Raw genomic sequence first — 25,650 nt, forward strand, 5'->3', positions numbered from 1 at the left:
ACATTAGAGGAGTTAGAACAGAAAAACATCAGATGATTTAAAACAAAAAAGAGCAAGACAAGTAAGGTCCAAAGCATTAAACGAAATGAAATCCAAAGACATAAAAAGGAACAAAAACAGAGAATATTCAATGCAGAACAACAAAAGAAAATACTACTGATTCAACTTGAATTCAGAACACGGAACAGGGGAAAACAGATTAAACAATGATGAAAATGAAAATGAAGCAGAGTAACGACTAAAATAACAATAACAAACTAAGGAAAGCAATGAAGAAATTAAGGATGTTTTAACCAGAAGAAAGACTCATCCATGAATCCTTCAGCAAAATGCAAACAAATGTAACATTTGTTCTTTTCTTTAAATATGCTTGTGTTTTAATAAAATGACTTATTGAATGATGGTTATCGTAGATTCGCTAAGAAGAAGATGAATAGAGTAATTTTCTATCATAGATGCATGTATAGCTATAAATTTTCTTTTGTAAAAAGTACAAGTAGTTCTTCAAGGAGTCTTCACTGAGGAGATGGGGTACATCCAAGACCTTTCTTCAAACGGCCATACCATCACATAAATAAGCAAGCATTATAAAGTGAAGCAGTAGTTAGCCAACGTGGGACTTAGGATGAGCTAGGCCTTAAAATAGAAAGTGATCCTTAGCCCTCTCCATTAGGTGGTCAAAAACCTAATTGGAGAGTCAACTAAGGAGTATGTCATGGCCAATCCATGTAGCTCACAAAACCTTGCACTTCATCCATGCAAATGGAAGCCTGTAAAGGCTTCGAAAACGCATTGAGAGATGTGGAACTTGAAGAAGGCTAGGAACATGCGTTTCCATGTTCTGACCTTTCGGACTGTTTGGATAAGATTTTCTTCCCTAGCTGTCCAATTGAGTTGCAATTTTAAAATATTTTGCTTCCACCACTTCGTATTCTTGTCCTTTAAGAAGGTTAATCACTTGCTTGTTGGGTCGTTTCTCAGGCCGACTCTGCAACCAAGGAGCAAACACATTGATTTCTTCTTTCACAAAGTTTCTTCTTAGTTTTGAATCAACCATCTCCTTGAACTTTCCTTTACTAAATAAAGGCTTGACCCACTCATTTATTGTTCTCTTAAGCCCACGAAAGAGCTTCTCTATGGGCTTTCTTCCACTCACAAGTTCCAACACCAAAATTATAAAGCTATATACATACAACTTTCCGAGACCTTTCCCCACATTCACAATTCTTGTTGAATGGATAATTGGAGGACATGAGGGATTCTACACTTATTTTAGTGGCAGTAATTTATTTGCAAGCATTCGTCAGCTGTTTCATCTTCTTCTGATACATCCTCAGGAATATTGACAACACTCTATCAAGAAAGCTTTTCAAGAAAGTTTTTCAAACCCTTGATATTTGATAATGTTTTTTTTATCCAAAATAAAATAATCACAACCTTTCTAACAGCTACATTTCTCATGTACCATCAATTTAACATAAAAGGTAAAATTCCGACATTCTGAATGCTATCAAGCTAAGCAGGATAATTTAAGTTGACAAATTAAACATTGCTGAAATGCCTAAGCTCCAAACCAGAATTGATAAAAGTTTTCACTGTGTTATCAAGTTCAAAGAGCTTAGAATAGTATAAAATCTTTATGGTCAAGTGTGCAACTTTCCAGGTCTATTAACTAGCATTCAGAAAAGGCCTAGATACTCACCCCACGGTTGAGGAGAACAGAAGGCAATAAATCAACGTCTTTGGTTACTACTCCACCCATCCCTGCATTGTTAACCTTTCATTGTACAATTTTCCTTAATGAAATATGCAAACATCCAAAATCAGTGGTTTCGTCCCTAAATGCCAAGAACCAAATTGATAATTGTTAAATTAAATAGCTAACTTGACGGTGGTTGCTAAAAGACCAAATTAACTTGCAACCCTTTCACAAAAATATCTACAAACATCTCTTTGTAGGTCGTTGTACCTAGATTGTCACATAGGAAAAACCATTGAGGTAATTTATGATCGACTCTTGCTTGGGTTGTTTGATATCAAAATTATAATATTCACGAGTATTTTTTCTAAAATTTTATGTGAAAATGTTTTGTATAAAATATTTTCTAAAATAATTGATTACAATTTTTTATAAATTATTTTTGGCTTAATACCTTTTTGGTCCTCATTTTCGTAGTGTTTGTTGCGGATGATCCTCATTTTGACATAATGTTTAAAATGGTCTTTATTTTGACCGAATGTTTAAAATGGTTCTCATTTTATTCGTGTTTTATTTGGTCCTTTTTTGTAACGCCGTTTAAATCATTAACGGAGCATTGTACAGGTGGCACAGTTTGTATTAGGGTGTGTTACGTGTACTATACAGGTGTGGTAATTAGATATTTGGGGATAAATAAGTGAGCTAGGGTTTTGGTAAGGAATGTTTGGGCAGTTGGTGAGTTTTGGCAATCTTGTTCCTCCATTCCCAATTGGTGTTGCTGCAATCTTCTTCTTCCTGTAATCCCACTATATAGGTATGTTACGGTCTCAGTCTTCTTCCTTGCAGCACCACTACCAACACCAGAAGAACCATCTCAACAGTTTAGGATGAAATTACAGATTAGGAGGAGGCTATGATAGCAGCTACAACCATCTTAGTTATTTTTTGGAATTTCTGATGTAGAATTCATTATTGATGTACTGCATTTTTACTTTTCTTAAACTTCGTTCAATTTCACTTTTGCCAAACATTAATGTAGTGCATTTTGATGAGGATGAATTAATGTTATGAATTTAACTTCTCCCAGACTTAGATCAATTTAATTTTTCCCAAGCTTAGATCAATATTACTTACTTCAATGCTCAGATTAAGATGTCATTTTGAACATGTTGAGACTAATATCAACATAATCAAACTAATTCATTTCTTCATTTAATAATAGTACAAAACATATTGGACTTTAAAAGATTACACACAATAACAGTACGAATAATACAATAACAAGTAAACCCTATTACTAATTGCAGTCTCTTCTCAGCAACCTTCAATGACTTCTCCAAATCATTAATCTGCCTCATTTGTGTCATGATGATGACATCCTTTTCATCAAAACCACCATTTGAAAAAGTTGCAGCCCACATTATTGGAACCACCACTCTGTAAATCAATAAACCAAAAATTAAAACTAATTTATTATTACCACAAAAATAAAAACAAATTGTACCTAAAATTTTCTATCAATATTTTTTGGAGTTCTTGTCATCCTCACGGCTGCCATCTCTCTACAGCTACAAATCGGGGTTAATCTATTTCTCGTTGAACCACCAACAGTGCACGAAGTGATACAATACGGTTGCCTCCAACGATTACAACCAGAGGTAAAGGAAGAAGTTTGGGACCGTAACATATCTATATAATTGGATTGCAGAAAGAAGAAAATTACATCAACACCAATTGAGAATGGAGAAACAAGATTGTCAAAACTCACCAACTGCCCAAACATTCCTTACCAAAACTCTAGCTCACTTATTTATCCCCAAATATCTAATTACCACACCTATGCAGTACACGTAGCACACCCTAATACAAACTGTGCCACCTGTACAATGCTCCGTTAATGATTTAAATGGCGTTACAGAAAAGGACCAAATAAAACACGAATTGCGAAAATGAGGACCATTTTAAACATTTGGTGAAAATCATGACCATTTTAAACATTCTGTCAAAATAAGGACCATCTGCAACAAGCACTACGAAAATGAGGACCAAAAAGGTATTTAAGCCATTATTTTTTATTACAAAATTTATAAATATTTTTTATTACAAAATTTATAAATATTTTTTATAAAAAAATTGCAAAATAAAATTTAAAAAAATATGTGTTTTATTAGTTGCATACCAATAAACAAAACATATACTACAACACCGCAAAATGTTATGACTCAGATAACTCGGTGAACCACTAAAATGTATTCCCATATGTCAATATTACATGTAATACTACGTATAATATTGGTTAAGTCAAATATTGTTCCATCTCTGCTGCAAGATGTGGTTATTTCCAAACCTTGGCCTTAGAAAAGTAAAAACCCTACCAACGCTTACTTATTGGGGGCAAAGGTCGGAAAAATCAACAGACCAGTTGGGATGACACGGGCGGGTACGAGTTTTGCTATCCCATATTCATTTCTGTAAAAAAAAATATCCCCATCCCCATATCTAAACCCAACGGGTATAAAACTCTTGTCTCATCCCATCTCCACCGGATAACGGGTATAATATCGTACTCATACCCATACTCATTTTCTTACTACTTCAATATTAATTTTAATTAATATTTATAAAATAATAAAAAATTATGATAAAGAAAACATAATATTATCAAATATTCAATACTAGAAGGATGGTAGTTTCTTCGATATCAAATACTTTAAAATAAATTATAATTGTTTACATTTTAGATTATAATACCAAATAAAATTTCATGAGAACCAAAACAATTATTAAATTTGCAAATATTAATGAAACATAGTTGATAAAATTTAAAATATTTTTTAAAAAATATAAAAGAAAAACAAATATTCAAATTAAAATATATTTTAAATGGTTGTTTACTTCAATCTTTTAAATTATAATAAATCTCTTTTTTATACACTAATAAAAGTTATAATACATCATTTGATCAAAATGATACAAAGAACAAATAATAATCATAATAAAAATTTAAAATAAATTATAATTGTTTACATTTTAGATTATAATACCAAATAAAATTTTATGAGAACCAATACATTTATTAAATTTACAAACATTAATGAAACCTAGTTGATAAAATTTAGAATTATTTTTTAAAAAATATAAAAGAAAAACAAATATTCAAATTAAAATATATTTTAAATGTTTGTTTACTTCAATCTTTTAAATTATAATGAATCTCTTTTTTATACACTAATAAAAGTTATAATACATCATTTGATCAAAATGATACAAAGAACAAATAATAATCATAATAAAAGTTTAAAATAAATTATAATTATTTACATTTTAGATTATAATACAAAATAAAATTTCATGAGAACCAACACATTTATTACATTTGCAAACATTAATGAAACCTAGTTGATAAAATTTAAAAATATTTTTTTAAAAAATATAAAAGGAAAACAAATATTCAAATTAAAATATATTTTAAATGTTTGTTTACTTCAATATTTTAAATTCTAATGAATCTCTTTTTTATACACTAATCAAAGTTATAATACATTACTTTATCAAAATGATACAAAGAACAAATAATAATCATAATAATAAGGTATAATTACTGATTTGGTACCCCAATTTTTTCGTTAAGTTCAATTTGGTACCCATACTTTTAGTTTGTTCAATTTAGTACCCCAATTTTCTAAAGAGATTCAATTTGATCCTCTCCGTTAAGTTGGAGTTAACACCGTGTCCTGTACGGACACGTGTCAAGCCATGGAATTTTAATTTTTTTTTAAAAATATTTTTTTTTTCAAAAAAGTTTTTTTTAAAAAAAAAATTTAAACCTGCCACGTGTCGGTTTATCATCGTGCCACGTGGCAGCTTACAATCATGACACGTGGCAGTGTAATAGTTGTTTTCAATTTAGTATCCCAATTTAAATTTTTGGTTCAATTTAGTACCCAATTTTTTAAAATGATCCAATTTCGTGCTCTCTCTCTTTTGAGACCAAATTAGTAAATAAGCTTAATTACAACCTATATATACATGTTACAATAACTTTTTCTAATATATACATCAAATCATTTTACCTAAATACTTAAATTATTTTATTTTTTACATTTTAACCTTTTTAATTTTTAACACATGTAAAAAATAAAATAATTTGAATATTTAAGTGTAATGATTTGATGTATAAATTCAAAACAATTATTTTAACATGTATATATAAGTTATAATTAAACTTTGTTACTAATTTGGTCTCAAATTGGAAAGGACAAAATTAGATCATTTTAAAAAATTGGGGTACTAAATTGAAAACAACTATTACCACTGCCACGTGTCATGATTGTAAGCTGCCACGTGGCACGATGATAAACTGACATGTGACAGTTTTAAATTTTTTTGAAAAAAAAATATTTTAAAAAAATAAAAATAAAAGTTTCATGGTTTGACACGTGTCCTGTACGGACACAGTGTTAACTCTAACTTAACGGAGAGGACCAAATTGAATCTCTTTAGAAAATTGGGTACTAAACTGAACAAACCAAAAGTTTGGGTACCAAATTGAACTTAACGAAAAAGTTGGGATACCAAATCAGTAATTATACCTAATAATAAATTTTTAACATAGATCTTGTATTTTTTGAACTTCAATTATGTTAGATGGTGATAAAAAAATATTCATGACAATTACATTAAATTTTTATATTGTAGTAAATAAAAATTATTTATACAATTATAGTGAAAAAATTACAGTATGATTAATAATGAGTTATAAAATAAAAAATAATTAGATAAAATATATCGAAATAGTATTTTACATAATGAAAATAAACAAGAAATAAAAATATTAAAAAATTAACAAATGTTTACAAACAATTTGAGAGACTATTGAAAGAAATCGTACAAAGAAAAATAAATGTATAATTAAGGGTACGATAAGTTGAAAAATATCTTAGAGATCTAAGAAAACTTTTCAAATAACATATATACCCAGTGGTTGAGAAATAACAAAAGTTATTTTAGTGAAACAAAATAGTTATTCAAATGAAACAAAAACTATTAATAATAATAATAAGTAAAGGATTTTTTTTTATATTACCTAGTAAACGAAAGGTTTGTGTTATTAAATACTTAAATTGAGAGTATTAAACATTCTCATGTGAAAGGAAAATATACAATAAATAAAAATATTAAAAAACAATAAAAAGATTCAAATGTGAGACATAATTTATCTATTTTTAATTCACATACATTATTTTAACATAATTACATAAAGGTTATGATAAGATAAAAATATAATTGAGATGCGAATGAGTTTCATTACAAATCAAATAATTAGAAGAAATAAAAAATAATATATACATATATATATATATATGGTTACTTAATTAATTGAGAATATTTCAATAATTTAAACGGGGACGGATATTATAGCGGGGATATGTACATTCTCATACCCATCCCCATATCCAATTGAAAAAGTCGGGGATTCCCCATATCCATACCCATACCCAGTCAATGCGGAGATTTTCCGTCTAAACAGGGACGAGTTCGGACAATATCCACAGGGACGAATTTATTTGCCATCTCTACATACCGGTACGGGTTGGTGTGAAATGATTGAGAGCTCCAAGCACCTCTAAGGATTATTGCAACCATGTATTCACTTTTGTTATTTTAATGTAATTTGTTTTATTTTTTATTTTACTCATGGATTAATTTATTTTATCAATAGATTCTGTTTTGCTCATTTTTTCTATTAATAATAAAAAAAATCAAAAGATATATGTAGGTAACTAAATTTGCGCACCAATTTTATTCCCTGGGTAATTATGTATGAATTTTTTTTTTTGTGTAGTTATAAATATTTGAATTACTCTAAAAATATAAATACAACATTTATTTTATTTTATTTCAATTGAAGGGTACCAGATGGTTTACAATTGAAAACATGAATTAAAAACATTCACCATTTATTTGATTTGAATTGTAGATGCTAAATGGTTTCCTGATAATAATTTCCTCCTTAGGACAGTGTAGGAATGCTTTGTTCGTTTCTAAAAAAGTTATGAGGATCAACCTTGGTCTTCACTTCTACCAATCTCCTGAAATTGTTACGGAAATACTTGAGACCCCAAATGCTGGCTTGGTCGTAGCTGGTGTAGCCATTGTTATTCACTCCAATGTCAAGGTCTCTGTAATTCAGATATGCAGCTCTTGGAAACTTTGAAACATAAGGTTTCATATATTCATACAATCTTCTAGTCCAATTCATGTGTCTTTGTGCAGTCTCGTCGCCTTCCTCTTGCCAAATGGCAATATAGTGAATATGAAATATGTATCCAGATCTGTATGGGAATGGAGTTTCAGATTCCGAAATGTTATCCATTATGCCTCCATAAGGGGCGAATTGAAGCTGACCATTTTCAATGCCATCGTCATGAAGGAAGCGCATTAACCCTCGTAATGCATCAAGAGGAATGGGTTTGTTCACATAATCAGATTTTCCTTTGTATTTCCCAGGGGGAAATCGAGTTCTGTTCAGCAAGACTTCAGGGGTTTCATGGCCTGAAGTTCCCATCAACAGAGCATTCGTGAATACAGCTGAACCAATCCAACTAGTCCAGTACAGTCCTTTCTGTCCAAACCCAACTCTGGGAAGCTCGTTTGAATCAAATGAATAAATTCTTTTGCACCTCCCAGAAAAATGGACACAAAATTGGCTTGTATTGTTAGCTTTCCATGTTCACTTGGATTTGCCCTTGCCAAGTCCATCCTAAGGTATATACGGTCGTCCAGTTTATTCGCCACAAGCTGCCACTTTTGAATAATATCGGTTTCATTTTCTGCCAATGTCCTTGTAACATTGAACACTGTGACAGTTGATGGAATCGGAACTAGTTTTATCTTCCAAGCCACGATGACCCCAAAGCTTGCTCCCCCACCTCCTCTGATGGCCCAAAACAAATCCTCACCCATGTCTTTTTTCTCAAGAATATTACCATTTACGTCTATTATTTTAGCATCTATGATATTATCTGAGGCAAGACCGTACTTACGCATCAAGAACCCATAGCCACCTCCACTGAAGAGGCCACCAGTGCCCACAGTGGCGCACACACCAGCTGGGAACCCTAGTGTTTTGCTTTTCTCGTAAATCCTGTAGTAGAGTTCACCTATGGTTGCCCCAGCTTCAACCCATGCAGATCGGTTGTCTACATCAACTTCGATATGTGAAGGTATAAGAGGTCAAGGATGACAAAGGGAACCCCGGCAACGTACGAGAGACCCTCGTAATCATGGCCTCCACTTCGGGTTCGAATCTGCATGCCATGGCGTTTGGAGCAGATTATGGTGGCTTGAATGTAGGAAAAGTCTCGTGCAGTGACAATGACTTGGGGTTTAGAGCTTGAGTTGAAGAACCTATGATTTCGAATGGACATGCCTAGTATAGAGGAGTATGAAGAGTTGGTGTAAACAACATTGGACATTGAGTTGGTGATGTTGGGATGATTGTGAAAGCACTCAACAAACTTTTGAGAAATATCTAGTGAAGGAGATTCAAACGAAAATAAAAGAGCAATGGCAGTAGCCAAGGTAAAATAGGAGCTTAGATACTTCATTTTTGTGGATGGTTTGTTGTTCACATGATAACTGCAATTTAATGAGGAGTGTCTTATTTATAGTATTCTGGAGTTTAACGTTAATGTTAACGTTAACATCCGTATAAGTGTAGTATCATCCTAGGTTTATTAACACATGTGCCAAACTTGCTTTTGATATTATTTTAACCAATGTCAACGAATGTCAGAAACATTTTATCTGTGGGCATTTTCCTTTTATATATAAAGAATTAAAAATAGTTAAAAGATATTTAAAAGGTCACATGACACATTTTTGTGATTTATAATTTAATAAATACGTTGAATAAAAAATTACCACTATTAAGTCACCTTTTCGTTTCTGAATAAATATGAGGTTAAAATATTTGATTTTCGGTATCAATCATATTGATATTTATTTTTAAAATGGATAACAATTAGATTCATTTCGTCAATACAGTGTTTATCATGTTAAGAATGTGTTACGTACCAACTCTTATTTTTTTGTATTCTTATATTTTTTTATATTTTCTTAATTTAAAAAAATATTCTTTTAAAAAGAGTTAAAATTTAAAAAAAAATTAAAATTATTTTAACTTTTTTTTAAATTATTTATGCCACGGTCAGTCAATATTGTATCACGTCTCAAGTCAATATGATGATACATGTCAAGTCATTGTCTGAATCTCAATTTGATCCATATATTTGTCATTTTAATTCCATTTCAATCCATAATTTTAGAAAAAAATTCAATTTCATTCCCTCCAAATTGAGACTAAATTTAACTTTTATATAAATATTATAATGATATTTATATAACCCTAAATAAAATATCATTATAATATTTTATAAAATTTAAATTAGGTGTCAATTGTGAGGTGATGACATTGAAAATTTTTAAAATAGAATTGAGACTGAAATAGAATAAAAATAACAAATATATGGACAAAATTGAGATTCAGGCAATGATTTGACGTGTGTCATCAAACCGACTTGATACGTGACACATAGCCTAAACAATTTTCAATTTGTTTTAAATTTAAAAAAATTAATTTTTTAAAATTAAAATATATAAAAAAATTCAAAAAATTCAAAAAAAGGAGGAGTTTACTCATGACACATCCTTAACGTTGTACTAACAGAATGAACCTAATTGTTATGCATTTTAAAAAATATGGATCTAATTGAGACTAAAAAAAATATGGAGACCTATTTGAGATTTTGGTAAAAAATGTAGACCAATGAAATATTTTAACCAATAACAATTGAATCAAAGTCAAAAAGTTACGTACAATATTAAACAATTATACATGACTAAACTTCCACTACAAGAAAACACACATTTAATGTCGACCAAAAGCTATTGTAAATGGTTCTTAATGACAAATTTGTGTTGTGACATGATATATCCAATATGACATTTCTCCTTAGGAAAGACCACATCCATACAATTCAAAATTCAAATATATTTTCAATCATAGCCTCAAACAAACTTAAGAAATCATCACCATTACCATTGATACCTCATTCTTTTCTTCTCATTCATATCACATATCCATATATAAAATAAAACAGTTAACCCTATAGTTGTATGGTAAAAAATCCAACCTCTCTACAACTTAACATTTACCATTACCGCAAAATCATCATCCTTTCATGTATTCATTGTATTTCAACATTTAAAATCATATTCTATTCAATCAACATCATGCTTACCATTGAAACCTCATATTTTAACTCATCATATATCACTCAACCATAGACTTGCTAAATGAGTCTCCTTTTCTCTTACTGAGACACCGTATTATGGCAAATTAATTCAAACTCTTACACCTATTCTTATAATTATCTTATCCATCAAAAATTCATTCATCACACACCAAAAATACCCAAACAAGTCACAAAACAAGTAACAATTGCTAAGTCAAAAGTCACATACCAGCCCTTATATAATTCAACAAAAACTGTCATGCAGATCACGCAAGGCTACTCCTAGATATCTAATTCACACAAGATGCTCTAACTATTACATAAAGTATCATATCACAAATATAAGCAAATCATAATGATCACAACTAAATAGATATTCACTTTGAGTTATTTTAAGTCACATGATGGATCCTAGAACCATGTGTGCTTCAAAATCTTAAACTACCTAGCCTTCATCATGGATATGGTCAACAATCACCTCTTCATCATGGTGAAAAATTAAGTTGTTTCTTCCTTTGACATCTCCAAATTTATGTGAAGATATCACTTGATGGTATCCTTGTCATAATTAATTTTTCTCCCATTGATCCATGAGAATGCATTTGCATAGAATTCTGTAACTATAATAAGCTCAGTGAAATAATTGTCAGGGGTGGCCAATCTTTCCCGGTGCTTGTTGAATAGTGCAGTTTGGAATGCATCAAACTCCCTATATGCCAAACCTTCTTTCTGATAAGATTGCTCTATCTTCCAAATCCAATAAGCTCTCTTGTTTTGACCTTGTGGGGAATTTAAACTGTCTCACATGTACACTCGTGATCCTTTGGCCTATCATTTCATATCAAACATGCACACCTTTTCCATTTTCTTCCACCCACTATTTTGAAATGGAATTTCATTTAATATAATGAATGATAGTTGAACCCTTCTATTAGCTGATTACAAAGCCTATTACAAACTACTGAGCTACTAGTTAAACTATTATTCTAATTTTATGCAGGAAAAAATTGATTAGTTAATGCTAAAATATATTTAGAAATTGTATTTGATATACTCCAAATGATCCAATTAAGAGCGTCCGGGTCAGGTTAGATGACCATCATATAAAGCTTGTCCTACTCTTACTTTTAAGCAATCTACTAGAAGAAGTTGTATGAATGTATGAATTTGCTTCATTTAATGCACTTTCACCATATATAGAGGACAATGTGCATATGAAAAATGAGCTTGCAACTATAAAAATCAAATGTAATTACTTGTAGACAAGATGTTTCAACAAATTTTACTATTATGGTTGTTGGTTTGGTTCTTCCTTTAATTATTGAGGTATAATTTACTTAAATATTTTATATTGTTGTCTTAATTTTTTTGAATAAACATTGAATTTGAAGAATTTTCATTTTATTATTTATTGCATACATTAGATAATAGAAGTGGTGTGTCAAATGATATAAAAAATCAAGTGCAGGAAGTATTTAATTAAAAAAATTGTCAAAAGTTTTAATCGACAATATTTACATCTTTAAAATATCACTTTAAACCGTGTATTAAATGACGAATATTGTGATGGTTAAATGAAGACCTTCATATCACATATGATATAAAACACACTCATAATCACTGAAACAATATATAACGGTAAAACAATCCCATCACATTTTAATGTGTAATTAAATAATAAAGGGTGATGAAATATATTCAAGCATTGAAAGATTGTTCAAAAGAAAGAAAGTAGAAAGGATTAGTTTGATAGGAGGCATTAGTGAAGAATTTTTATTTTTTTTTAGAAAAAACAAGATAACGCAGGCTTCAACAAAATATTTTCCATGCAAAGAAGAGAGAAAATTGTAAGCATCTTAATTAGAAGTACGAAAAAATAATCAATTTTGTTTTAATATTTGAATATATTTTCTGATTTCAAGTACATAACGAACTATATAGTAATAGGATGTTTGAATTGTGAAGGATTTCGTTTTGTTTATAGTTTTATTTTTATAGAAATAATTACAATATTAAAGAACAAATATCAATAAATAAATAAATAACAAGTTACTCAAAATAAATATTCTAACTATTTCCTCACTTTTTCACCACTTATGCATGAGACATTATAAAATGACCATCCATAATGTGAACAAGGATTGACTTTTAAAACAATTGCTAAAAATTCTCATTATTTCTTAATGATAATCATAACTTTACATGTTACAAACAAGGAGACACAGAGAGAGAAAAAGGGAGGGAAAGTTCTAGAAAAGTAAAATCACATCTCCAATGTGGAACTCATATTCTACAAGTCATCTGTAAAAACAATAGAAAGTAAACGATAGATTATTGGAAATATCGCTGGAGAAATGTTCAATTGAAGATATCATCCAAATTGTTATATAATTAAAGTTAACAGTCAATGAATTTGTGTGTGCGTATGCGATTTCCTCTTTGTATGCTGTGAAGGTTTTGTCATAGTTGTTAACATGTGATCTCTAAAACGGCAAAACAAACGAGGCTCTAGTTTTTCATAGTAAGCAACATTGTTTTCTAGTTTTTCATAGTAAGCAACATTGTTCATAGTATTCTGTTGCTATAACGTGATTGTGTCTCCAAGTTGCTAACATGTAAGATTTAATGAAAGTTTTTTAACAATTATTTTAAAAGCCAGAGTCCTTGCTCACATTATGGACGGTGTAATTTTATTGACTCTCATGCATAAGTAGTGGAAACGTGAGTAAATAGTTAGAATATTTAATCTGAGTAACCTGTTGTTTATTTAATCACTATTAGTTCTTTAATATTGTTATTATTTCTATAAAAATCAAATATATCAAAAAGAAAAATAAACAAAATAAAATCCTTCACAATTCAAACATCCTATTTCTATAGTTTGTTGTGTACTTGAAATCAGAAAATATATCCAAATACTAAAACAAAATTGATTCTTTTATCGTATTTTTAATTAAGATGTTTACTACTTTCTCTTCGTTGCATGGAATATATTTTGTTGAAGCCTATTAATCAAACATCCCATTTCTATATTTTTTTCTTTTTAAATTCTTCACGCCACCTATCAAACTATTCCTTTCTATTTTCTTTCTTTTCCGCAGTCTTTCACTACCAATATTTGAGATATATATATATATATATATATATATATATATATATATATTTATAATAAATGAAAGTTATACAAGTTCAATGTTTATTCAAAAAAATTAAGGCAACACCATAAAAAATTTAAGTAAATTTTTTAAGTAAATTATACCTCATTAATAAAAGCATGAACCAACAACCATTTGTAACAAAATTTTCGAGAATATATTTTCTATAAGTAATGTAGGCAAACTGTATTTGCATTTAGTTTTTTATAGTTGCATTTTCCATTTATATAACTTGTTCTTTATATATGGGGAAACAAAGTTCATACAACTTAATCTTGTCGTGGATACTTAAAAGTAAGGGTAGGACAAGTTCAATATGATAGTCGTTAAAATCCAACTTAGATGTTATTTTTCAAATATGACACCAATTAGATGTTATTTTGAGTCTTGGTGGGAACTTCTATGCATTAGTCATAATAGATGATTTCTCTAAGTTCACATGGACACTGTTTTTAACATCCAAAAATGATACTTATACTTTCAAATGACTTGCCAAGGTCTCAAAAATGAAAAGAGCTCTAAAACAATTTCTATTTGAACTGTTCATAGAGGAGAGTTTCAAAATAATAAGTTTGAAAACTTGTGAAAAACATGGTATAAAACATAATTTTTCTGCTCCTAGAACTCCTTAACAAAATGGTGTACTTGAGAGGAAGAATATATCACTTGAAGAATTTGCTAGAATCATTTTGACTGAAACCTTGGTGCCAAAATACTTTTGGGTTGATTAAGTCAACACTGCTAGCCATGTTTTAAAGCGTGTGTTGATTACGCTAATTTTAAAGAAAAACCCTTATGAGCTTTCCAATGGTAGAAGGCCTATTTTGACTCACCTAAAGGTGTTTGGCCATAAATGCTTTATTCTAAACAATGATAAAGAAAAACTTTGCAAGTTTGATGCAAAAGATGATAAAGGAATCTTTCTTTGTTATGCTACAAATAGTCATGCTACATGTTTTATTTGATGAACCTAACTCAAAGTTGCAAGATCAAGTGATAATTGATGGAGATGAAGATTATGCAGTTCTGGAAAAGCAAGCTAGAACAACAAATGAATCAGTTGAAAAAGGAAATCAATCAACTAAAATTTATGTTCACAACAACTTACCTAAGGATTGGACTACTCCCAAAGAACTGTCAAAGGACAACATCATTCGTGATATAGATAAGGGATTCTGTACTAGAACAAGCTTAATAATTTTTTTGAACATATTGCATTTGTATCATAAGTTGAACAAAAAAATGTGAGTGGTGATGCATTGAATGATAGTAAATCGATTATTGTCATGCAAGATGAACTTAATCAATTCACTAGAAATAATGTATGGTCTCTAGTTCGTAGAAGTTATGATATGAATATAATTAGTACAAAAATGGGTGTTTAAAAATAAAATGGATGAAGATGGTAACACAATTAGGAAAAAATCAATGCTAGTAGCTAAATGTTATAATCAAGAATAAGGAATTGATTTTGATGAAACATATTCACTTGTTGGTAGGTTAGAAGGTGTGAGATTATTATTAGCATATTCTTACATGTATTACTTTAAATTGTTTTAAATTGATGTTAAATGTGCATTCTTGAATGGTTTCTTGAATGAAGAAGTGTATGTATTACAACTACCTGGTTTTGAAGATCATATTTAACTTGATCATGTTTTTAAATTGAAAAAGGCCTTATATGGTTTAAAGCAAGCACAACGTCAATGGTATGAAAGGCTAAACAACTTTTCATTATCAAAATGGTATGCTAGAGGTGTTGTTGATAAAACAATTTTCATTAGAAAATATGAAAGTTATGTGATACTCACTACAAAAAAAAAAATCTAATTTTCATACAAACAAAATCTGTATGTAAAGCCCTAAATCTGTATGTAATTGAATAATTCTGACAGATTATATATAGAAAAGAATCTATATGTAAAACAGTCGTAGGTAATTGTACATACGAAAACATTTCGTATGCAATGTTACATACGAAATAAATCCGTATGTAACTCATGTGGACATTATTCACAAAATAAATTCGTATGTAACTGATTATGAGATTACATACGGAAATGGATTCATCTGTAATAAATGTAGATTTTACCCATCGAATAAATTCATATCTAACTGATAAGTTCCATTTCCCATGGATAGATTCGTATGTAACGTGTGTTTATAAGAATTTTTTTTATATTCTTGTAACCTAATTGTAGTAGAGTTAAAATGAAATAAACTTTTACCAATACTAATTCAAATGAAGTTCAAATTGGTGCACATAACAATCTAATAAAGTTCTAATAGCATATCCAAAGTCATAACAACATATAATCCACAATGAAGAACTAAGAACCTATATCTAAAACCAAGGTCCACCAACTCAATCCAAATTGTTGATCTAAGAAGGTATAATCAAAATCAAGTTTGAACAAAATGTTACTTTCTTTTTTGAAGGATGGTTAATTAGGTCCCCAAGAAGACCATGTTGAGTAACATAGTGGTAATTGTAGTCAACACTAATCATCATCAAAGATCATATAACTTTTATTCCTCCGTGCTCTAGTTTCTCTGCCAGCCTGCATATATCAACACTCAAACCATAAGTGTTTTTTATGATTAAAATTAGGCCTAGTTGCGTATATTTTCATGCTTAAATTGCACTAAACCAGGGATACTTCTTATAATTGACATATGAAACCTTCTGTAACTATTGGTCACCAAAAAATTTAGACAATGTGTACCTTGGTTATGAGTCTTTCAAATGTTTTTGTTCCATGCTCTTCCATGTATCTCTCAGCACCATGAAAATGAAAATTCCCCCAAAGGGATAACTATAATTATAAATGGTATTTTTAAATTACTTAAACTTCACAAAGTAAATATTTAATCATGATAATTTTTCATATTGGTTTACTCACTATATGTTGATGACATAATATTTGGTTCGAATAATAACTCCTTGTGTGAAGAATTTGTTGCAGCTATACATGATGAATTTGAGATGTCCATATTGGTGAACTAACCTACTTTTTGGGGCTACAAGTCAAACAACTTAAGTAGTGAGCATTTTTAAGCATGTTAAAATACTGGTTTGACTTGGTGAAAAAGTTTGAGATGGAGAATTATAAAGAAGTTGCCACCCCAATAGCCGTAAACTATTAAATGGCCTCAGATCACTACAAGAAAGTTATGTATGATCCCTCACAAAACGATTCAACAAGGGATTAACAAGGAAATAGCAAAGACATTACGTTGTAGCTAAAATATAGGTAGCTAAGTAGCTAGAGAACCACACCAGTGCAGGGAAAGGAAATGGCCGCGATTATTTTGGCCTTTTGGCTACGGGTTCGCACCCAAGGCATATGAAGGCGAGGTAAAAAGACAAATTTGTATGCCTCAGTTATGAATCGAGGCATATATGAGGGTCACTACCTTGGTTCCCTCAACAAATGAGGCTTAATGTGCACCAGAAATTAAGAAAAAAAAGAAAATGAAATGGAGAATTAGGTTAGGTTAGGTTATCGGATACCCAGCCCATGTCGAAGGTGTTGTAGTCGACGCCGACGAGTTTGTCATAGAGAAGCTGCTCTATGTAGGTGTTAATGAGTTTGAGCGATCTGAACCCTTGTTTCTTCGAGATCGAATATACAATGGCGGGAAGTAATTCCATTCCTTTTGTTTTCTTCACTCTTTGCCCAATCTCAATATGATATACAATGCAGTATTCAACACTTGTTAAAAATTGCCACAATACCTGCATATCAATGCAAGAATACCAAGATCTATGGCAACAAAAAGACTTAAATCAATTACTAAAATAAATTAATTCTTACATAGTGAAATTCTAACAAGAGAACATAACCAACTCATCCAAAATCAAAAAATACATTAAAAAATAAAAAGATCATCAACTAAAGGTGGTTTCATATGCAGTCCACCCTCCCTTAGTAGCAATGATGGCAGAGGTAGTGGACGCTTGATCTTGCAGTTGCAGAAGCTTGATGCAATGGCGGGAACGACTACGGGAGTGGACGTGGAGGTAGCAGAACACGCGCTCAGAGGGAGGAGGGTGCTTCTCTCTCGATGTAGAACCCACGCGAGGCATATACCAATTTGAACCCTAAATAAATGTTTCTCCCTCGGTTCAATGTGCAACAGAGGCATATACCACATTATGCCTCGGGTCCAACTCAAGGCATATACGTACTACAATTTAATTAAAATAGTTTTTAGTTTGTTGAAATTAATTAACTTATATGCCTCAGGTGGCACTCAACTGAGGCCATAATATCTTCATGCCTCGAGTATTTGAAAACCAAGGCATAATCTAGATCGTCCAGTTATAACAAATATCAAAATTTTAGAATTTTTTTTCTTTTTATTTCATATGTTTTAGGATTGTGCATTAAAAAGTGCAACAAATAAAATTAAAAAGATTTGAAATACCAAGTAAAAACATCAATAAATAAGGAATTGCATTATAAGGGTAAGAAACCCCATCAAAAATTTAAAACTGCTCGAAACTAGTACAAGTTTAAAAAATTTTCACAAAGTACCAAGGATTCTATAACTATCTGTAAGTAACAAAGGTTTTAGAACTGTAGATAAGTAACAAGGAATTTTATAACCGCCGGTAAGTAACGAAGTTTTAGACTTGTCGGTAAGTATTGTTGCATCATGATCTTTTATTAACATTGATTTTTTTCGAGAAAAAGCAAACCTCGGATAACACCTTTACAGCGAGTATCAAAAGTAACCTCAATTAAAAATTATTTCTTTTGTAGTGTAATTCATTTGTGTTTGTTTAATTGTTATTGGTTCTTTACTTTGTCATAATTCATATATAAGTTGATTGGTGTTGTTTGATAACGCTTAGTTAAAGGTTTTTTTTTTTTTAATTCTAATTCATAATACGAAATAAAGATGAGAACAAACTTAAAAATTGATCCTGTGCTCATATATGTTAAACTTGTAATATACACTTGAACTCTATCAAGTTTTCCATGTATATCTCTCTTTATCAACTTTGTTATCAACCATAACATTACTACGTTAAACGTAGTGATCCTACTAAGTTTACCAAGTTCATTACGTTTCTGCAAAGCGCGTCGACAATTAGAAGCCATGCACAATGGTCGAACACAGGAAATTTAAATCACTTTTTGAATTTTTCTTAATAAGCCTAAATTTCTGTTTATAAAGAAGTCAGCTTTAGTTAGCTGTTTACCTGTTTTATTTCATTATCTTCTTCTCTCTCCAAATTTAATAGTATTATTTTTCGCAGGTATAAGTTGTAGAAATTAAAATTTTCACACTAGCTAGATATTAGACAAAAAAAATTATAATTTTTTTAGAAATTTATAAAAGCAAAATAAAATTGACGTTTTCATAAATTAAAATTATTTTAATGTATAAATTTATTTGCAGAAATGATCTCATATAATCTTTCTAAACGTTGAGTTTTAACTTACATACAGAAAATAATTTTAATATTTGAAAAAGTCAATTTATTTTAATTTTTTAAAATATTATTTTGAAAAACAAGGTCTAGTCACTTTTTTTTATGTAATATATTAAAAATCGGTTGGTCGTGGTACTAAGAATTATCACCCATATGTCGGATAAAGGTGGTAAAAATAGAGGGTCAATGAGAACGTGGGTAATATGAACTAAATTTAATGGAAATAATAGATTAAGCAAGAAAACTTCCTCTCTCTTTTTTGTTTGTTTGAATGAAGCTCGAAAATTTGGAAGGTTATCTTCACGTAAAGTACGTATGCATGCTGTCACTTATAATCTCATACGAACTAATAGATTCATAATTGAGAAATTCCTATTTTTCTTGGATACAATTTAATTACATTATGACCTTTGACTTTTCATTCTATCCTATGAAGAAAATGTCAATGACTTCAATGGTTATGAAATCTATCTATTTTATCTTTATAACAAAATCTTAGATGAAAGGTCATGACGTTTTATTTTAATTATAATATATTACGTGAGATTATTTTTAAGATATCTATAAAACTCACAGAATGAGATCTGAATATGACCCTTCCATTAAAAATCATATTTAAACTTAAACAATAACCTATCAACACAAAATCATAGAGATAGAAAAATACGAGGATTAATACACCAGAAAGAAAAACGTTGAGTATTTCTTATCCACAACATTCAATTATGTCCATAATTAGTATTTATCAAGTCCAAAATTTATTCAAATTAAAAAATATTCCAAATCGCGATATTGTTGTAAATTATTTAAACAAATCATAACACTGCATGTAAAAGAAAAATATTTCCATGTAACTTTTTTTCTTCTTAAAAAGAGACAACTTGATGTTGAGATTCGAAATATCATGAAGCAGCACCTCAAAATAGCAAAGTCAAGCTTAAAAAGATCGTTATTAACAACATAAAAGTAAGTGTTATTATCTTTCTTTCGAATAGTAAACACAACGCGCAAAATATGTCTTACAACCAAGACACTTCTCTTTTGCTCACTTTGAAAATACACTAAATCTATAAAATTTTATTAGCTTTTTAACATACTTAATTTATAAGAGACAATCTAGTTAAAATATTGAATTTATATTTTAATGTTAAAAAAGTCTTGCAAATTTTGAAGGACCGTGTAGGAATTTTTATGATTTATTAATATTTTTAAAGAATTTTTATGATAATTATTTTAAATGCAATTTTTATATAATAAAAATTTAAAATGTGAAAGCTGTTAACGCCACTAACAAATTAAATAAACTTTTGCAACAAAAATACGTGATTCCAAACATTTAAAATTTCGTCGCACAAAATGTTTGACGAAAATTGATATCGTCACTCAAAGAAGCATCACAAAAATATTCTAACAAAAATCATAATTACATTACAAATTGTTACGTCAAACAAATTGTTACAAAACTTTTTTTTTTTCATTACAAAGTGATTAAGATGATAGTATTACGTGTCAATACTAATTGTAATAAAAAATTCATCACATAATCTTTATTGGCGACAATGTCACTTGAATTAAAAAATTGTGCTTTTTTGATAATAAAAAAATGAATTTAGTAATATATTATCAACAACTTACTAATAACCAAAATTGTAAAATTTTTGTTGATAAATTTTATCGACATATTAGAAAATTTGTAAATAATTACGAACGATCAAAATTTATCCTTAATTATGTAAATATCTATTGTTATTGTTAATGTGCCGAGAAGTGAATTCTAAGTTTAATTCAATCCTACAAATCAGTTTATAAGGTAAGATTTGTACTCCACTTAATATTATGAAATTATCTTATTTTTAGTTAATGTGGAACTTTCACCACGATATTTTTTTTTGTCAATAAAACTTATTATTAAATATTTGATTTTCTTTTTCTTCCTCCTCCCACTTCTTTTTCATTTTTCTTCTTGTTCTTTCTCTTCTTTTTCCTCCTCTTCCTCTACCACCCTGTCATCGTAGTTGTTTCTATTATCATCTCCACAACCTTTAGTTCTTCCTCCTCATCTTCCTTATTCTCTTCCTCTTTATTTTTCCCTCCTTTATTGTTGTCATCGTTGTTGTCGTCATTATTGTCCCTCCCTGACACTGTTACTATCACTCTAGTCTCCTTTTTCTCTTCTTCTTTCTATATTTTTCTATTTTCTCACAAATCTCTATTTAATTTATGTAAGGTAAGATCTATGTTAATTATATTTTTAAAGTGAAAATGGAAATGGTTTTATTAAACTATATCTTGTTGATCGATGAATTAGTCTAGTCTATTGGCAGCCAGGAATGGACCAATGAGTATTGACTTTATCATTAAATATTGATTCTTTTACTTTAATATTTCTTTAATTTTTAATCGTTTATAAAATTTACGTTTAAACAAAATAACAGACTTCACATTAGAGATTAAAACACAATAACTTTTGTGTTCCTTTTTTAATAAAATTTGACATCAACAATCAAATTAATATAAAATTATAAGTAACTAGTTTGATTAATAGGATTATTTTTTTAAAAAGCTTATCATCAGTGTAATACATTAGGTAAGTTACACTAATATAATTTGATATATTCTCTTCATATATATAAACTACATATATATCTTCCACGTAAAATAATTTTTAGATTACTAAATAAAATAAAATTATTTCAAGTGAGCTGATTCAGACACCCTATTATTTCCAAAACATATTTTAATCTTAACAAATTTATTTTACTGTCCTTTTATATCGTTCTAGAAACGAGAAGGTTGCTTAGTGGTAGTTTTTATCCAATATATTTATTAAATACTAAATTGAAAAAATATCTTTTATGAAATTTCGTTTCTACCATTTTATTCATAATTAGAAAAACACCAATAAAGTGAATCTAGTTTTTGGAATTTGACAGAAATTAAAAATTATTGATTTGATGATAACTGCTGAATAATTGTTTATAAACTTGTCTTAAAAAGTTGGCCATGATTATGATTTGATGATAACATCTAATTTTTAAAATTCATATTACAATCAAATATTTCAATGTGACATCTGTTGTTTGAGTGATAAAAGTCTAGGATCATTTTTTTAAAATATAATATTCAAGTTTGAATACTTGTGTATAAAAAATAAATATTAATATCATGTTTCTAACTCGACGTCTTTTTCTTACTTCAGGAAAATAAATTATGCTTAAGACCACATCCATCATTAATCGCTTATAATTGCAAGCAACTTTTCTTAATTGAAAAGCTGGGCCCCACCTACTTTTTATTCGGTATTGGGTAAGTGAAATAAAGGAAAAATTTACCATCTTTAGGGTTAGATTGTAAACAGTCATTCAACATTTATTACAGAATATTTAATTTAGGGACGTGAATAATAATATCTTCACAAAACCAAACCTATTTATAGGACAGTTCACACGTTTACTATCTTTCCATTCCTCTTCTCAATTTTTTTATATTTACAAAAGTTTTCTTTCAATGTTAAAAGTTTTCAAAATGGCTGTACTGTTATTAAAAAAGTACTTTTCATTCTTCAATAAACACGCATACACAAGAAAAAATGGGTGGTTTAAAAATGGGCTAGCAAAGGCGGCTATGAGCATAAAGATGCTTCCAACATGGAAGGTTTAACACAACAACAAAACCCTCAGAAAAATAATTGTTCAGTTTTTCTAAGGATGTTCAAAATGAAGTTATGATTTATTGCATATTGCGTGCACATATATGGATAACATGCAAGTTTGCTAATGTTTACTTTTTCTTTTTTATATTTGGTCAGCGTGTACTTCTTACATTGAAACTTCTCCATGTATCATTTGTAGAATAGTCTAGTTTACGTCGTTGAATAGTCTTCTCTCATATGGCAGAATTAGGCATTCGTTGATTTTTTTTATTTAACCAAAATTTCGTAACGTAAGGCTTGCGTTGACAAATCTAGTTTCTACACTTAAGGACGTCAATATGAAACTCCAGACTACTATAAATTCGACATTCGGCATCCCTCATGCTCAACTTGCACCTCTCCTATGAACAACAAACCATACACAAAAATGAAACGTTTAAGCTCTTCTTTCTCCGCCGTTATTGCCATTGCTCTTTTGTTTTCACTTACACCTGCTTCGGCAGATTCTCATGAAAAGTTTGTTCAATGTCTTTACGATTATCCCGAAAACATCTCAATCTCCAGTGTTGTTTACACCCAAACCAACTCTTCATACACCTCTGTCCTAGATGTTTCCATTCAAAATCTTAGGTTCTTCAACGCAACCTCAAAACCCGTGGTCATCGTCACTCCACTGGTTGTTTCCCACGTCCAAGCCTCCATAATCTGCGCCCAAAGACATGGCCTGCAGATTCGAACCCGAAGCGGAGGTCATGATTACGAGGGTCTCTCGTACGTTGCTGGGATTCCATTTGTCGTCGTTGATCTCATAAAAATGCGAGAAATCGTTGTTGACGTAGAAAACAGCACTGCATGGGTTCAAGCTGGGGCAACCCTCGGTGAACTTTACTACACGATTAGTCAGAAAAGCAACACACTAGGGTTCCCAGCAGGTGTGTGCCCCACCGTGGGCGTTGGTGGCCACATTAGCGGTGGTGGCTACGGATTCTTGATGCGTCACTACGCTCTTGCTGCTGATAATGTAATTGATGTTCACATAGTTGACGTCAATGGTAAACTCCTTGATAAGAAAACAATGGGAGATGATCTATTTTGGGCCATTAGAGGTGGTGGTGGAGCAAGCTTTGGAATCGTGGTGGCTTGGATAGTAAAACTAGTTCCAGTTCCATCAACTGTGACAGTGTTCCGAGTTCCAAGGTTGGTGGAAGAAAATGCAACGGGGATTATTCATAAGTGGCAGCGTGTGGCAAGCAAACTTAACGAGAGCCTAACCATTAGGATCAACATGGCAAGGGTAAATTCAAGTCAAAGTGGGAATCTAACGGTACAAGCGCAGTTTGAATCGTTGTATCTGGGACGTGTAGATGACCTCATACCCTATTTGCAAAAGAACTTCCCGGAGTTGGGTTTGGTGAAAGAAGAGTGCACTGAGATGAGTTGGATAGAATCGATTCTCTTCATGGGTGGATTTACAAACGGTGAATCCACCGATGTTTTGCTGAACAGAACTCAGCTAAACGGTTTGTCGTTCTTCAAAGCAAAATCTGATTATGTGAGAGATCCCATTCCAGATGTTGGGTTAGAAGGGTTATGGCCTTTCTTTTTTGAAGACGAGGCTCAAAATGCTTTCGTTCAATTCACTCCTTATGGAGGAAGGATGGATCAAATTCCAGAATCCGAAACTCCATTCCCACACAGAGCCGGCAACATATTCCACATTCAATACGGGGTGTCTTGGTTCGAGAAAGGCGATGTGGCAGCACAGAGGCACGTCAACTGGATTAGAAGATTGTACAATTATACGGAAGCTTATGTTTCAAAGAATCCTAGATCTGCATATCTGAATTATAGAGATCTTGACATTGGAGTTAATAACAAAGGTCACACAAGCTTCAGCCAAGCCAGCATTTGGGGCTTTAAGTATTTCAGTAACAACTTTAACAGATTGGCACGCGTGAAGACTAGGGTTGACCCTCGAAACTTCTTCAGAAACGAACAAAGTGTACCTCCTCTTGTCGTGAAGGGACGAAAATAGATTTTCTTGGGTGCAGTACATGTCATTATAAAATAAGCTGCTGTCATTTTACTTTTACGTTTATAAATTGCAGTATTCATCCATATTCCTTAGTATGATGTACAATAATATTGATTTGTAGTATGTGGACTGGTCACACTTATCACTTTTTTTCACTAGTTTCTAGCTTCATCTCATATTGAAAACCTTGAATAATCATAGTCTATTAACGGTAATAATATTTCTCAAATGGAAACTACATCATACCGACTTAATCTTACCATTTACATTATTTATGTGTATTATTACAGGAAGGTTGCGTCGTAACTAAGAAAAAAAAACTTTCTTGTCAAGGTTTCAACTATTTGAGAATGAAATCAGCATG

General features: G+C 30.5%; 1 protein-coding gene and 1 pseudogene across 1 annotated transcript; one reads left to right on the plus strand and one right to left on the minus strand.

Moving 5' to 3' along the window:
- Positions 1–7,712: 7,712 nt before the first annotated feature.
- Positions 7,713–9,309, minus strand: LOC114176074 (annotated as a pseudogene).
- Positions 9,310–23,620: 14,311 nt separating this feature from the next.
- Positions 23,621–25,444, plus strand: LOC114175487 (cannabidiolic acid synthase-like 1). Its single transcript, XM_028060242.1, has one exon. It carries the CDS (start codon positions 23,655–23,657, stop codon positions 25,284–25,286), a length of 1,632 nt encoding a protein of 543 aa, XP_027916043.1. The 5' UTR covers positions 23,621–23,654; the 3' UTR covers positions 25,287–25,444.
- The last annotated feature ends 206 nt before the right edge of the window (positions 25,445–25,650 follow it).

Source organism: Vigna unguiculata, chromosome 3 (genome assembly GCF_004118075.2).
Source record: "Vigna unguiculata cultivar IT97K-499-35 chromosome 3, ASM411807v1, whole genome shotgun sequence".
NCBI classification, from domain to species: Eukaryota; Viridiplantae; Streptophyta; class Magnoliopsida; order Fabales; family Fabaceae; genus Vigna; species Vigna unguiculata.

Coding starts and splice junctions, on each gene's coding strand:
- LOC114175487 (XM_028060242.1), top strand. CDS start 23,655: ATGAACAACAAACCATACACAAAAATGAAACGTTTAAGCTCTTCTTTC.